A 17,309-nucleotide genomic window follows, 5' to 3' on the forward strand; every position below is an offset into this window, starting at 1 on the left:
TCTCTGTTTATTTCTTTCTTTCTCCCCTTTTTTTTTTAATTTAAAAGCATGTGGTTTCATTCACTGAATATCTCATACTTACACAATATAGTGAACTGCAATGGAACAAGAGTATTTACACACTCCACTTCATGCATTGACAGGCTTCAAACCTTCCTTGTCAGGCTTGCCCTGACACCTGCTGGAGAATATTTGTAAATCAAAATCCAAAGCCCTCAGACACGGGAAGCTTTTCAGCTCAGGAGGGAACATCGGTTCATTATTTGGCTTATTTACAATTTAATTTGACTACTGAGAAGAGCCATGGTTTTCAAGAAAAAACGTAGAAAGCCATAAATTAAAATATCACAAGATGTGCCAACTGTCATGATGGAATTTATCCTCAAGAAGTATTTCTTACCTTTGATTAGCATAGAAAGAAGCTGAATCAGAGCAGGTAAGTCAGCTCTCTCCCTCCCTTAAAATATGTGAGAGGCTTTGAATATAAAACATTCCAAGGAGAACCATCTTCAGATTTATTTAAACACTGAGGATCCATTCCAGCTCCTGGAATCCTGTGCAAATTTGTAACAAGTTTGAAAAGCCATCCTCAACACTTTTAAACCTGTTCTTCAATTTAATCATGTAAATATTGCAAGTTTAAGTGAAAACACCTTTGTCGTGCACCAGTGACACAAAACAACTTTCAAACCATTCCTTTCTCTGTTTCTATTTCTTCCAAGTGGTAGAGACTACTGAATAAGTATTTGAATTTTACCAAGTCCCACTGTATTGCACAATTGTGTCCACTCTCACTCTGCTAGAAAATGTTCAGATATGTTCTGTTTCCAACATTAACATTTAGAAGCTTTTACAAAGAATCTGTAGCACAAATCCCAGAAGTTTTTGGAAATACTTCTTTATTTTCCAGTGGACATTCAACTTGCAACTTGTACCATTGCTTAAGAGCCCTCAAATTGACAAAGTACTAAAAGGTACAGTTCCAGTGCAGTTAATTAGGAATTGAAGTCGTAATAAAAACGATCAGTGCAAAAATAAAATGAATTCAGTATACAGTTAAATGCATTTTGTTATAAAGATATTTGGACTTTGAGCACAGTTAAGGAATCTGGTAAGAGAGAAGCCTTTTTGAGATTGTTCTTAAAACAAAGAAAAACAATTCCGCACCCAATTCTAAAGACAGGCAGGGGCTTTTTAAATAGAGGAGCTTAATTATGACAATGATAAGCAGGTGCATAAGCTGAGAAATATCACAGAGATCACTTTCTGCTCAAACAAAAAGGAAACCTCTCTGTTTTTCAGGTGGGAGATACCTGTGAGACATCTGTGTTTTTCCCATCCGTAACAGAGAATTAACATTCCAGCACACCCCACTGTCGACAAGTTCTCTCTTCAGTCCAGATGCACGATGATGATTGATGAATCTGTCGTGCCTACAGTAGTGGGCAGAGCTGCTTGGCAGGAATTCAGTGTTATTGAAAGAAATCTCAAATACTTATTCCATCTCCTCTGCTAACTTTAATCATGCTATCAACGCGCTGCCAGGAATGGAGCCTTGACATCGAGCCATAAAATTATACAAGCAACCATTGTTGGCATATTACCATTGCAATACAGGTAAAGGGTAAATTCTGTTTATTTTTACCTATTTCCATTCTATATTGGACACCAGTTAAATTACGGAAAGATATTTCCTGTATTACCGGTTAGCTTGCAGCAAATTTCATTAAAGTACTATGTCTCATTTTGCTTAGTTAATGAGCTGATTATGTTAACTTCTTCAGTTACACTGCTGTTAAATGCAAGTTTTAAATAAAGGAAAGCAGTGAGGGAGCTTCACATGCTCCCCATGAGTAGAAGTTAGTAAGGAAAAAGATCAGGACTACAAGCATTTTACCACTAACCTGCTCACGTTTGCTAGGCTGAAAAACAAACAAAAATCTTTTCTCAATTGCTTTATAAAGTTCTCAAATTTTTATCTTAAGTAAACAAACAGCATGTCAAATATTTAAGGTAGATACTGTATTAGCTAAAAAGCTAACACAAAGATATGTTTCTTGTGATTAGTACTGAGCTTGTTTTGGCTTTGCTTAGAACAGTAGAGTTGATAAGAGGTCTGAAATATTTACAGGGACAGAAGATCTCTTGTTCAAGCTCATTTACCACTTCTACATTAGCAAAAACCATTTAAATCTCAATTCTACTTCAAAATACTGACCACAGAAAACATGAGTTGGAACTGTAACTGAATTTAGAACTGTGCTGAGATCTTTCACCACTGAAATTTCAAAGTTTATACTTTAAAACAAGTTGATTTTCCTGAAATCTATAAAGAATTTACTGTTTTCCCAGTGAATTCTCAGCTAACAGTGGATGGAACCTACTACACCTACTTTTTGGGAAAGGGCTGTGGCTGCACAGCAGTATAGTTAACATTACATTAGGCTCTATTTTCCCAAATGATATGATACACTATGCAAATTGAGGAGAATTCCAATTTGCAACTCCCTGAGCTGATGTAGTCACACAATGTAATTTCCAGTTCCACCTTCCAAATTCTGGCATTCCACCTGCCCTTAACAAAGATAGGCACTTAAGTTGAAAGTATGCAAAACTTTTCTTCCCGTACCAAACGTGTGGAGGAGATTCTCCTTTTATCTTACTTGGTTCAGCTGTCTGAAAGAAATCTCAACTTAATTCAGAAGCAATTGAATATTGGCACAAAACCAGCAACACAAGAACAGAAAGGTCTTAGAAAGAAACATATTTGGTCAGTTCCTTCTCCATCTCAGAATACTGCTCTCTGAGGCGTTCCATAGCTTTTCTGTGCTCTTCGTCCACCTCTTCTCTCTTGTTCTGTTGTTCTTTTAGGAATGTCTCCTGCTGAGCGCCGCGCTTCTCTTCACCGGCCATGAGCTTGTCGGCCTGAATCTGAAAGGAGAAAAATGGGAAGTTTTAGCAGCCATTTCTAGATGAATACATGGGATTTAAAGGAGGTCATGAGATCTAATCTTAAAGCATCAGAAGAACTGGGCTTTCACCACAGTGGAGGAATTAGAAAACAAACAAACAAAAAACCAAACCAACAAATCATACAAATAAGTGAAACAAAAATCATAAAGCACAGTCGATGCAAAAGAATGCTAAAGTGTTTATGAGACTTTTAATTATAGCAACAATGATACCTTTCCTGCAGCCTGGTGAAAACTAACTAACTAAGTGGAAAGACACTTTAAAGTCACTAGCTGATTTCTGTCAGTCTCCAACCTTTTACTTCCTGCATTTACACCTCTGACTACTGACAAAATTGTAAGTAGTGTAAGCAGCTGATACCAAACCAGGTTATCTCACAAAGACTTTCTTTTAAGACAAATACCCATCTTGGAAGCATATTTTTACCTCCTTCAGTACAAACAGTCCCCCACCACCCCATTCACACCACAAGAAGCTGCCTTCTGGGTTCACTCAGAGGTTCACTGTTGTGAAAGTGCTTCTATCTTAGAAACCAAAAGAGAAGCAATACAAAACTAGCTGCACTTCATTTCTACTAAGTGACCTTAACAAACTACAAGTCCTTATCTAGTATGGTGAGTATAGGGAGGTCTCTGCTGCACATGGTATAGACTAAAAATGCACTAGAAATTTTACATAGCTGATTCTAGGAAAATAAAAATATCAGGCCCACTATGTTTCATATTGGCGAGTGGTAACAAAATAAAATGTCAGAAAGTTACTACAGTCCTTATTTAGGTGCATGTACATCAAAACAGACTAACAGATCCGCATCGGTGTTTGAGATGTGAGTTTTTGTCAAATGAGTGTCAATAAAAGAAGGATTCTACGTTTCACAACAAATTTATGGTGGTTAATAAAAGCATATATGAATTATGTCAGCCAATCCTTCAACATACTGCTCCTCTTTTCTTTTTTTATTTACTAGTTTCCTCTCAAATGTCTCATCTGTCTCTGCTGAGTACGTCACACAATCAATTTGTAGCTTACATATTGATAGATTGGCAAAACTCTTGTTTTCTAGAAAACAATACAGATGGAATTTGATAATGTGCCTGGCAAAAGAATTTCTAAGCTGATTTCATAAGGGAGAAGAAAATACCATCTTCATTTAACTTCACACAACTTCAGGTTCTTTTTCATCAATTCAATACCTAGGCAGTTTTCTGTCTTTGTATTACATTTTTCACACCTCAAATTCTGATTACTCAAAACTGAAGAAATAATCTAAATTTAAATATTAGCATAAATAGATGCTATCTCCGTAAGCTGCAGGATCCCCAGATGTGATGCATTGACTCAATGCACGTTTAAACTCGTGCTAAGTAGAAAAAAACAAGAAAATTACAGTGAGCATCACATAAGGGGTACAAGCCTTGAAATACGTATCATTCTTTTGCTAAAGAGGGAATGAAAAAGAAAACAAAATTAAGGCCCTAGTATCTCCTGCACTTTGCTAATGTATGACAACAGTAAGAAGAATGGCGGGTCGCTGGAGATTTGTATCATCTCAGAGATACTGACACATACATTTCCAAGAATTCTTTCATGAGTTAGAAATGACATTTCATCGTGACTAAAATAATTGCTAACAATTCACACTCCAGCTTCTGCATGTTGTCACCAATTCTGCACTTAGCAAATGTTTAATAGAATTCTGAGCAGCCTCCAACATTTACTGGCCTTACTGCCATAGGCTTAAGAGGAAAGAAAAATTCACTCCTAATACAATAAATACATTCCAGTGAGTTATCATTCTTTCACATCTGCGTACATGAGGTAAAGATGCCAGTCACACAAAGAGTAGTCTGTGTTTCAAGGTGTTGGAATTGTGTGATTTTACTTTCAGTACCATTTTACTTACAGAATCTAATTCACATATCCCAGTTCACAGGACTGGCTCAGTATTACAGAGCTGCAGAATATTTCAGCTTTAATTTCTGTGGTTTCCTTAACTAGGAGGAAGTTTTGCACACAGAGGGTGGTGAAGCACTGGAACAGGTTGCCCAAGGAGGCTGTGGGTGCCCCATCCCTGGAGGCATTCAAGGCCAGGCTGGATGCGGCTCTGGGCAGCCTGGTCTGGTGGTTGGCAATGTTGGAATGTAGCAGGGGGGTTGAAACTAGATGGTCTTTGAGGTCCTTTTCAACACAGGCCATTCTATCATTCCATGGTATGATTCCATGAAAGTTCTGGGCAGCTTCTAGCAAATGCCTGCATCCTTCCAAATAGGATTACTGAAATATATAAAAGAATACAGTACCCTAAAAAATGTTTACAATGTTTCTTGAATTCTTTTCTGGTTTCCCTTTGAAGCCTCACACAGCTTGAACTACTCACTAAACAATACTGATATGAGCAGAAGAATACCCAACAAGACAGAGGATTCCATGAATGCTTCTCTGAGTGACACTCCTGTAATCACAGATTATTTAACACCTTAAGTGAGAACATAGTAGGGAAAATCATCAGCATCCTTCTGTCACTTAACTGATACTATTAACAGAAAGGAGTTGTAAAAAAGAAAACAAATAAAGGAAAGCTTCAAATTCATTCCATTCTAAACTGCTTTTTTCTTTTCCAAACCAAATTATTTCAGAAAGAAAAGTAAGGAGAAAATATTTATCCTTGAATGGTTGAATTGCAGTGACAACTTATCAATAATTCAAAAAGATTCCTACCTGTTACTACCCACATTTGGAAAGTCTCAAAGCCAAAACGTCTTACTATACAAGCTGAAAGAAATATTACATATCCTGAATAGCTATTAGCATTGCTCCAGCGCATATAAATTTTTTGAATGGAAAAAGAGCCAATATTCTCAAGAAGAATAGTTTCCATTCTCACTAAATGAGTTCATTTTATAAGTCATAAAACTTCTTCGCAAACGTTTACTTCAAACAAGCAGTAGCAGAACTACAAGATGAATTTCCTACTTCAGCCTTCTACCAATATCTACAGTAGTGCTGGACACAAGCAAACTCTGTCAGGGCTGAGCAGTGCTCTATTCACACAGTGCTGGTATTCAACTGCAACTGGGCTGCCCATCTTCATTGATTACAAAAAGGAAAGAAAAACATGGCTATCGGCTTACATAAATCAATGCACAGCCTATTTTGTGTGATGGCCACAGAAATGTCTTCAGTTTGCCTAAACTACAACCTGATTATAAATAAAACCGCCAGGAAAAAAGATAACATTGAAATACAATCATGAAGGACTAATGGGAAAACATGAAACTAATTTCTTGTATAATTTTCCAAATTTTAGATTCGGAGCACATGTATTTCAAATGAGCAAAGTGTAGCCAGCTGAAAAGATTCCAATGATTCGCATGTTCCTATAATATAGCCCTTCATTAAACAACCCATCCACAAGTGAAAAAAAAATCTACGCTTCCTTTTCAGCAAGCAATACATATAATATACTCAATGTTCTCAGCTAACTAGGAAAGATTTACATTTCCATTCTGCTAGGTTAGTAGGTGTTTTTTGTTCCACAGAAAATAACTTTTCTTATTTAAGCTTTTCCTCTATGTGACAAATATTATAGTCTGAGCAAGGAGGGGAAATAAAGCAAAGGAAATAAATGAAAAAAGAAGTATGTTTCCACACATTAGGAGATTGTGATCCATTCAGATTAGCCCTAAAACATACACACTGCTTTATGAATTCTATAATTGCAAAAAGCACTTCAAAACTTTTAGTGTAAGTATACAGGATATAGAATAGTTTTTAAGATTTGCTATAGTGAAGGCAGGTGGACTTGCTGTAGAAGCATGCGAGACTTTTCCTTAAATCACATTACAGAAATCTATCCATCCATTCTTTACCTTCCTCCGTTCGTGCTCCTTCTCTTGTAGTTTGTGGATCATATCATTGGCAGCTTGCACTGAAATAACAAATTGCAGTAATCAGTCTGCTGTTTTAAATCACAGAGAACCTTGCCCAAAAGAGACTTAAGAGACACAAGGTCGCTGTGTGCCAAATACTGTATCCCACTGTGTCATTTACCTCTGAGAAAACAAAGAAACCCCAACTGATTTAATCCATTCCTACATAAAATGTTCTATACTGCCAACTGCATGTAGGCATATCACAGATATCAACCCTTGCGTGTTCTAGAAGATGAAATTAGAAAGGCAGCCAAGTCTTCATGTGCCCTATTCCTTAACATTGCAGACAAGCTCATGCTTGTTACTCAGCGCGTCACAAGAAAAAGCTTGTAAGTCAATATACAGAAACAGATGACCAAGCACTGTGTTTAAGTTCTTCACCTTTTTTTCCTCACCAAATGTAAGAATTAGTAAAAACAATCTGCACCGAGAACATCTTCATGCTGGACCCAGCCTCTTCTACTGAGACTGTGTCTAGGAAAACAGTGGAAATAAGGACAGTACTCCTATGTAGATTTCTCCCCCACTAAAATGATAAAATAATTAATGCCAAATTAAATTAACTAATTCCTCAAAAGCAGTCATCTTCCTCACTAACACAGCCTAGTATTGAAAAATGTGTTATTTGTTTATCATCAACTTAAAGACATATTAGCTGCTGACTTCTCACTCTAGGAGGAAGGCTCCTGCTCTCCTAGGATTTGCAGTAACAGAGCAGATTTACTGCCCTTGTAGCTGACGTTAACTGGAGAGCCACAGAATGGAGCATCACTTGTGGAAATGACTGAGACACTCAGGCCCACTGCAATAAAGCAGCAAGTGATAGTGGTGAGAGACTCCCTGCTGCCCATTTAACCTGCCCTGACATCTGTTTACTGCTTGCTGGGGGCTTACACCTGGGATGCTGTGAAGAGGTTAGCAAGGTTCATCTTCTGCCAGGATGATGTAGATGTCAGCGATACTGCAGAAGTGACTTCAGAAGCACCAAGCATGACAACAGGACTCTGGAAACAGTGGTACAGGGGTTTTGGTAGCATTCTCCTAAACTTTCTGGTGACAGGGATTCAAAACAGACCCTGTGGGCTTACTAAAGAGGGAGCACCTTGAAGGAAAAGCTCTCAAGACTGTTTCAGGGGATATCAACAAGCTGAAATGCCAGCACACCTGCAAGTAGTGTGAGGAACAAATAGGAGCAGTCTGAAGTCTATGTGCAGAGATACCACCTCACTGGGATCACAGAGGCATGTGACTCACACAAGGAATGGATGAAGAACAGGAGTGGAAGGAAAGCTGCCCATTAAGTGAACGAGCAGCTGGTACACATGGAACTCTGCCCCACATTAGGTCAGGAGTAAGCCAAGAGCTTCATTTTCAAGGATTGTCTACTTCAGGTTCAAGAAAGGTCCAATCCAATGAAAAGGAAATCAAGCAAAGGTGGCAGGACACTTGCACAGATGAACAAGGAGCTCCTTACCTGAATTCAGATATAAAAAGGATGTGATAGGAGGTGGAAGCAGGGGCAGGTGGCCAAAGAAGAGTATATGGTTGCTGCCTGATCTTCTAGGGACATGGCTAGGAAAGCCAAGGCTGACCTGGAGTCAAATCTGCTGAGGGATATGAAGGCAAAAAGAAAGCATACTCAAAGGAAAAACAGAAAAATGAAGACCAGGGAAAATGCAAGTCCTCTGCTGAATGAGTGAAAGGCCAAGGTACTCAATGCTTTCTTTGCCTTAGTTTTTACTGGTAAGACTAAGGCCTTCAAGCATCCCAGGTGCCCTAAAACCAGAGGGAAAGCCTGAAGCAATAAAGAATTATCCTCATTGGAGAAGGACCAGGTTAAACAAACTGGAACTAAGTCCAATAGGACATGGCAGGTTGTTGTGTAAAAGAGTGCTGAGAGCTGGCTGATGACACTGTGAGGCCACTATCTCTGAAAGGTCACTTCAACTGGGAGAGATTCCTGAGGACTAGACGAGAGATGTGGAGAACTACTGGCCAGGCAGCCTCACTTCAGTCCTAGGGAAGGTGATGGAGAAAATCCTCCTGAAAGCATTTCCAAATAATAGAAAGGACAAAAAGGTGACAGGCAATAGTCAGCATGGATTTACAAAAGAGAAGTCACACTTAATCAACCAGACCAACTTTTACAATGCAACAACTGGCTTGTTAGGTGAGGGGTGAGAGAGAGTTGTTGTTTATCTCAACGTCAACAATGCCTTTGACAGTATCTCCAACATCCTCATCACCAAGTTCACAAAGTATGGATTAGGTAAACAGACAGTGAGGTGGTTCAAATACTGGCTGAATGGGCAAGGCTATAGCTGTGATCAGCAGCACAACATTGGATTGGAGGCAAGTCTCTAGTGGAATACCCCTGGGATCAATAATGTGGCCAGTACTGCTTAGCAATATCCATCAGCAAGCCAGATGATGGAGCAGAGTGCAGACTCAGCTGGTTCGTGTATGATACAGAACTGGGAGGAATAGCTGACAGCCAATTGGGTTGTGCTTCCATTCAGAGGGACCTCGACGGGATGGAAGATTTGACTGGGGGGAATCTCAAAGTTCAAAAAGGTGAAAATGACAAGTTTTATCCTTAATCTGGGATAGAATAACACCAGGCATGTCTGTCTCTCACTGGTGAGACAACGCTGGTGGTATTCTCCACTTCAGAGCCCCCCAGTGTAAGAAAGATACAGACTTACTGGAGCAAGCCCAGCAAGGGGCTGGAGAGTTCCTCATGAGGACAGGCTGGGAAAGCTGGGACTGTTCATTCTCAAGAAGAGAAGGCTCAGAGAGGATCTCAGCAATGCGAATAAATATATGATGGAAGGGAATGAGGGTGAGGGAGCAACATTCTTTCCTATAAAAACACATGAGATTCCCCATTTTTTCCGAGAGGGTGTTTAAACACTGCAACAGCTTAACAGCTTGCCCAGAGAGGCTGTGGAGTCTCCTAGTGTAGATATATGCAAAACTCAACTGGACACAGCCCTGGGCAACCTACAGTAGCTGACCCTGCTTGAGTAGGCACAACATGCCACACAAAATGCAAAAGCCACAATAACATGAATTTCAGCTGCATGAATTTGTCACTCAAAGCTTCAAAGCCATATTTCCTTAGAATGTCTTTGAGAAACTATCTTGGTGAATGAGCTAGAAAACAGATGCTGAAAAATTACTAAAACAAATTTTAAACTTTCTTTTAAAAATCTAAGTAATACAAGGTATATTAAAATGGTTATAACTATGAAAGTAGGGTTAGCATATAGGAATTACTACTACTACTCTATTTGAAACGAAAGATAAGAGCAACAACATATTTCACATCTACCCATCAGCAAGTTTTGTTTTAAATTAAGTAGGAGGAGTGGTCAGTATTCTGTTTTCCCATGGAAAAATTAAGAAACTTGAAGGTCACACCACAGTGTGCTTGCAACAAATCAGAAAGCTGGAATTTTGTCTATGGATTTAGCCAACAGGAGCAAACACCGCCCTGCTTTTACATTTGACCAGAAATAGCTTCTAGCAAGTCAGCCAAAAGCTTTAATGTAATCTTAGTTGGCTGGACCAATATATTTTTTTGTTTCATTTTTTTCCTGTCATTGCCCTTTTAAAATTTCAGAAAAATGAGAACAAAGCACATAAGTGTAAGAAGATTTACCTGAAGGTGGCAATTTTCCCCCAAATTATATTTTGAATCCAAACTATTTATACCATCCCTCAAAATGATGCAACAAAGCCAATAAGAAGTAACTTGCTTACATCTCTGGAATACTTCATTGAGATTGTCATGCATTGACTGCTCGCACTTAGGAAGGATGCTTTCATTTGTTTCAAAGATGGTTTTCTTTAGGTTTTCAAGTACTCGTAGCTCTCGGAGGCCACGTTTCTCCTGCCAGAAGAATTGAAAGAGACTGAGTGGCAAACGAGAAATTCCACTTCCCATAACAAAACTCTTTCTCTGCTTTATTTATTATTTTTAAATTATATCTTTAAATATTTATTTATTTTTAAACTAATAGCTTAATCTCAAAAGCTCCTACCATTGCATATGAAAGCGTTATTCTGCTTGTTTGGTGCCACTGATAAAATCAGTTTTATGTATGTAAGTCACACTCCGTTCTTCACACTACATGAAATACAGGAATCCTCTGACTGGTACTTCTGGTCCTTATGGGAAAAGTTGGTATTTACAAATAAAAGGCACTGTATGGAAAAATTCACTGTTTTGCTTTGATAATTTATAGCATATTAAAACCAACACAGATAAGAGCTTGAAAACACTGGATATCTGTAACTCGCTTGTTACAGAAAAATAACACAGCAGTGATTTTGCTTTCTTGATATCTGATGTTCTAAATTCAGTACATGATAATGTCACCATAATGTCAAGTTGAATTGCTTTTACTGAAACAAACCAGTGGAGGCTAAAAGATAACATAACTCAGTAGCTCATGATTAGCTGGAAGAACAAGCTCTTACTTTACCATTTATACTTTGAAAATCTCATTTATTGAAGCCAGAGCACAACTTCCACTTTGAATTTCACCAGTACTTTCCACGAGGCAAAGGAAAAGATTCTGGATCTGCTGGAGCTTGCCCTTACCCATCCTTTTCCCCTCTTCAGAGCTGTTAGGTGAGCTGCACAGAAGCATGCCTGAACTCTAAGCTGCTGATCATAACGGGGCTCTTAACAACCAAAAAAATACTGCAGCACATGAGGTGAAGAACTGGATCACTGTGCTGATTTTAAAACTTCGGAAACAGAAATACAAACAAAGTAGGTCAGTTAATCTGGCTCCAGGCTTCCTGAATGCAAATCTCCACTCTTTACACACTGGATGCTAATCATTGTAATGAAAAGCACGTGTTCAATTAGAATTAAAAAAATCTGACTTGTCATAGTTATTAACAAGGGTAATTTTTAGAAGAAATTCTAGGCTGAAAAAATGTCGATAATCTTCTGCTTTGCTATTTTGCCCCAAAAGTATACATCAGAAATCAAATGTCAAGCAAAGATTGAAGAATATATGACATTTGTGTAAGAAATAAGTGTAGTAAGATAAATGAATGAATTTAGTTGCAATTCTGTAACTGGGTTTAAAAGTTTCCTTCCTATGAGAAGCCACATAAAACTATTTACAACATCCTATGATCTGTTTATGAAAGTCAAAGAAAAATCATTTTGTGACCTTCAAATCTACACAATAAAGATCTGAAGAAAGTTTCGTTCACATACTTATTTTACTAAACCAGTACAGATAGAAATAAGATCTGGCTGAAATACCAGCAACAATCTAGGAAGAAAAAAAAACAAAAATTTGTGTCTTTTTTTTCTTTATAAATCAGTCCTGCAGACAAGAATCCTGAAATACAGCTCTATTTTCTGGACTACTGATAAGATTTCAAATCTCACATTCTTTAAGAGAACTCTTAATGTTTGTAAGAGTTATTCACGCCTACAAACATCCTTTTGTGACACGAGAATCTGCTTTTCTAAGGTTTTGCTGCCACCTTGTGGAAGCTGTATTACACATCCAAAACAAAGATGAACATAAAAGCACCCTTTAGAACTTCAGTATTTCAGATTTGCAGGCAATCAGATAGCACTCATTCATTTTCTTAATGATCTTCTCAACTGCTGTAAGGTGTTGCTCTTCTCTTCCAGGAATACTATTTTATTCCATGGCATAAAAATGAAAACAAAATTAATTTCCAACTGACCTAGCTGACTCCATTGGAAGCACAAAACCTGCTTCTTCATCAGATGTAAGCCTATACCTGCCAGCAACAACTGAATTTTAGGTTCAAACTTTAGAGACTCCTCTAAAGTATTAGGACTACATCATTCTCCTACACATATATTCATAGAATCATTTGAGTTGGAAGGGACCTTTAATGGTCACCTCGTCCAACTCCCCTGTGATGAACAGGAACATCTACAGCTATGTCAGGTTCCTCAGAGCTCTGTCCAGCCTGACCTTGATCATCTCCAGGGACAGGGCTTCCACCACCTCTCTGGGCAACCTGCTAGTCTTTAGGAAGAAATAATATTAAGTCTCCTTCAAAACTTTTTAAGCAGCAACCCAAATGACTGTCCTGTCTACAGAGGATGCAAACATATACTCCAGGAGCACTAATTATTTTGGGCAATAAATGCACATTAAATCTTTCTGAAGCGAATTATGTATGTATGACAACTTGTAAAAAGATGTTACAACTCTGTGACTCCTTAAGGGCAGGCACCATGATACAAATACTTACTTCAAATTCTTTAACAAAGTAACGTATTTCTCCTTGAATTACAGGTCTGTGATCCAGGAGTCTTGAATAGATTTCCCCAACATCTGGAAAATTAATGAAAGTCAGTTTTGATCTCACACTCCAAATTTGACTATGCAACACAAGGCACTACATCACACTTAACTGCAAGAGGCACTCCTGTTTATCAAACACACGCAAAATCAAAAGAACAGCAGAAGGATACTTCTTGGCCTTTGTACATGTGCAGCAAACCTTAGACTCCAATAAAACACAGCAAATCACTCACTATTCCAGGTGCCAGACACCCTGCTGTGAAGGTGCTTCTTGGCCCCTGTGTTTGAGTCCTCCTCCTCAGCACACAGCTTCCATACCTGGCTGCTAACAGCCACAAACACTTGATGCAGAGGAAAGCTGATGTCCGTGGTTCAGCAGAGATTCACAGCTTAAGGCTGGGAGTCTCCTGCAGCGAGAGGCAAATGGAAAGCTCGCTGCAAAACAGAACTGCATTTTCTTACTCCTCATTTCTTCAGGGCTGAAAACTTGAAACTCAGTTCGTATTTACAACACATACGCGTAAGGAAAATAGGCTTGGTTCGCCAATAAAATAAAGCCCGCTTCACTGAAAGGCACTTCAGTGAGATGGCCAACAAAGGCCATTTAACGAAGACTCGCACCCCACCGCACCCACACCATTTGCTCCAGAAGTCCTACCTCCGAACAACGATTATTTGAAGCCGGGGGCATTCCGGACGATAAAGCAAAAACACTACAAACGCTTCCGAGCGCCATCCTGACACCGCTCCTCCCGCCCTACTGCTAACGCCCGTACATCCCCTCCCTCTGTTCGCTTACCCTTGATGATGGGCTGAAGCAAGGTGCCCGCCGCCGGCACCTCCCGCTTCTTGTCGCCGCTCAGCGACAGAGACAGGGGCAAGGGCAGCTGCAGGGCAGAGCCGCTCCGACCCGGGGATGCGGGGCTTGCCCCGCTCATGGCGCCCGGCCCGGCCCGACGCGCCGCGTGACGTCATCACCGTGCGACGCCATCACTGTGAGACAGCGACCGTTGCTATGGCAACCGCGGTGCGGCCTGCTCCAGGCACTGCCCTCAGGGTTTGGGGGAAATCCACGGGCGTTTATTGAAGCCGGCAGAATATTTCCAGTACGCTTCCCCTCCCTCCTTTACGACGATGGTTGTTATTATTTTCTTCAAGTGTGCTGTCTAATTTCAATGAATTTTAAAATAACGTGATCCTTGTTTCTTACACACCCCCTTCTATCTGCAGCACTTACCCCAGTGCAGATATAATCCGATCCTGCACAGCTTTTATAGGTAGCAGCAATAGTCTGAGGTGGGGAACAGGATTTTTCTCGTGTTATTTCAAGAGACAAACAAACAAACAAACAAACAAACAAACAAACAACCCCCAAAACCCACCAACACTCTTTCAATTACTAAATTGAATCCCATCATCAAAGTTAAGAAACTGCTTGCTGAAAAAATGCATATTTTTATATTTGGCTTTATATTTAATCTTCTAAGCCCATCCTTGATCATGAGGGAATCCATTTTTTTTAATCATTCTCCTCAAAAATCAGTCACAACCTGGGTAAAATCTGTTCAAATAATAACACCGTTGTTACATGGGGAAGTGTTGAATACTTCAGCTCAATTTACCACCACGTTTAACATAAATATGTAAAATATAGTTTTTAATGCCGTCACTGTTTCATAGTCTGTAAGTAAAACACATTAATTAGTCAATGACTGACAGGGATAAGTATCACTGCAAAATTCCTACCATTTTTGTTTCCTCCTCCCCCAAAGTAACCATCCCTTGCTAACTTGTAGACTAGTATTAATATTTTTTTTCTGCTTGGATCCAAAGCACTTCAGTGCTTGACAGACACCAACAAATGACATTAGTGCTTGTATGGGAACTGCTGAATCACAGCCTGAACCTCTGAACCTCTATCCAGTATGGAGAGCAAAGCAGGCATATACCATCAAGGCACTCACTAAACTGATGTCTGTCTACAGGACACCTCAAGTCATCAAGAGCAACCAAGGGACTCATTTTACTGGTGCAACAATACAGCGCTGGGCAGAAGAAAATAACATCGAATGGCGATTCTGCCTGCCATATAATGCAACAGGGGCAGGCCTCATTGAATGTTATAACGGTATTCTTAAGACTGCCCTGAAGACAGACTCCCAGTCCCTGCAGGGGTGGACAAAAAGACTGTATGAAATCTTGTGGACCTGAATGAAAGACCTCGAGACGGCAGACCCAGTGCCCTGAGAATGTTGCAGACAACATTGGGCCACCCCGCTTAGGATCCAAATTACGGGCACTGATCATCAGGTAAGACCCCAGATTGGTAACGAAAATAATCTTCTGCTCCCTGCCCCTGAGAATTTAGATCCGGGTACCCATAGAATAAAATGGCCCTGGAAGGTGCAGGTAGGACCCAAGTGGTGTGGCCTACTTGCACCTTGGGGGAGATTGTTGGAGGTGGGAGGCTCAGTAGTCCCTCCAGTAATAGGTACATGGCCTACTGATATTGTGGTCAACACTCTGATCTTTATTGCTAAAGGGACCCCCATCGTGTCCCTGTGGCAGATCAGGACACCTCCTTTGGTGCCTGATATCATTATGCAGCCACAGACATCCAGCCAGAAGGTGTGGTACAGGCGGCCAGGACGTGCCCCAGTACAGGTGGAAGTGTTGACCCAGGATAGAAATACGGCCTGTATCTTGCCCTGCAGAGCAGACCTTCCCCTCCTGGTACCTCTGAAACATCTGTATTACTCCCCGTGAGTCTGTGAGCCTTCAGGATCACCGGAAGGAATGAAATGCCATCAAAGCATTCCAGTGTTGCTGTCAGATCACATGCAACACCCGGTGATGGTCTACACGGGACTGATGGAGCAGAGGACGGACCTGCATCTCACGACCACACGCCTCCAGTAACATCATCGAGCACTGGCCCATAAAAGAACATCAACGTTCACCGATCATCACTCGTCTTGAATTGTACCAACATGTATAATGACAAAAATTGTATAACTATCACGATGTACTGGATCTCTGTATTAGAGAAAGCCTACCTTTAGTCAACTCGATCATTGGTTCAGAAGAGCAAGTCCTGTGAAAGATAAATGCCTTGTTTTCTAGGACTACTATCCTGAAACCATTTCTCCTCTTCGTTTGAATTCTCCTCCTTCTTGTTGTTACTATCATAGGAAACGCATTATTTCCTGCATTTATGCCTGTTGTCTTTTTTCTTATTGACCTCACCGTGCTGTCAAGCTTATTCTCAAAGCATATTTAGAAAAAAAAAACAACTAAGGAGGACTTAAAAGAGGTGATGACTATAAAAAGACAATACTTGTGGAGCTCCTAACCTGTCAGTTTGCAGGCAGTAGCCATCAAGTCATAAAAATATGGAAATATCTATGGCTTGGAGCATGAAAATCAACATATGTAGTCATCATGGGTTTTTCTTTGGAGGATAGGCTAAACAAACTCTGTCACTTCTGCCTTGCACTGGAACCCGCTTTCTCTTTTAGGGATCACTCTGCCGTTTCCTATTAGTGTTAGCAGCGCTCCGAATTGCAAAACCTTCAGATTAACGTGCCGAATCCTGTCATTTTTCCCACAGGCTGTCTGGCAATGATAATCCACTAAAGGATTGTTCCATCCGAGTGGCGGTGTCCAAGTCAAACGCTGGCAACAGGCAGGGGAACCCAAACCTGTTGAGGCAGACTTCTGCCGCCATGTGAGGAATCGGAGCGACAGGCTGCAGGGGCGGGAGGCAAGGGACACGCTGTGCCCACGCAGGGCGAGTCCATGGGCTGTGCCCGTGATGGAAGACCGCGACTGCCATCCTGATAGCTGGAAGTTTGTGGGCCACGATGCCGATCCTGGTCAGAGCGGGCCTGGGGCTGCGCTTGTTGGAGCAGTGCCTTGTCAGATTAGCCATACGGCTGCTGTGTGCGATTCTCAACCTGGACAGACAGGCCTGCCAGGCAGAAACTGCTCAGGCAGATGATGCTGGGGAGGACAAAAATTATCCACTGCAAGACTAAGAAGACAGATGACACCCAGCAGGAATGGCGAGCCAAATCTGCAGAAT

The 17,309-nt window shown here is 40.4% G+C and overlaps 1 protein-coding gene across 1 annotated transcript; it reads right to left on the reverse strand.

Annotated features, from left to right (window-relative positions):
* Positions 1-878: 878 nt before the first annotated feature.
* On the reverse strand, positions 879-14,194 carry BLOC1S5 (biogenesis of lysosomal organelles complex 1 subunit 5). The gene is made up of 5 exons (XM_052697927.1): positions 14,025-14,194; positions 13,173-13,255; positions 10,671-10,800; positions 6,843-6,901; positions 879-2,931 (listed from the first exon to the last, which is right to left on the reverse strand). The coding sequence occupies exons 1-5, from the start codon at positions 14,161-14,163 to the stop codon at positions 2,752-2,754; spliced, it is 591 nt and encodes a 196-aa protein (XP_052553887.1). The 5' UTR covers positions 14,164-14,194; the 3' UTR covers positions 879-2,751.
* Positions 14,195-17,309: the final 3,115 nt, after the last annotated feature.

Source organism: Tympanuchus pallidicinctus, unplaced genomic scaffold, assembly GCF_026119805.1.
Source record: "Tympanuchus pallidicinctus isolate F22 unplaced genomic scaffold, pur_lepc_1.0 scaffold31, whole genome shotgun sequence".
In the NCBI taxonomy this organism is placed as follows: Eukaryota; Metazoa; Chordata; class Aves; order Galliformes; family Phasianidae; genus Tympanuchus; species Tympanuchus pallidicinctus.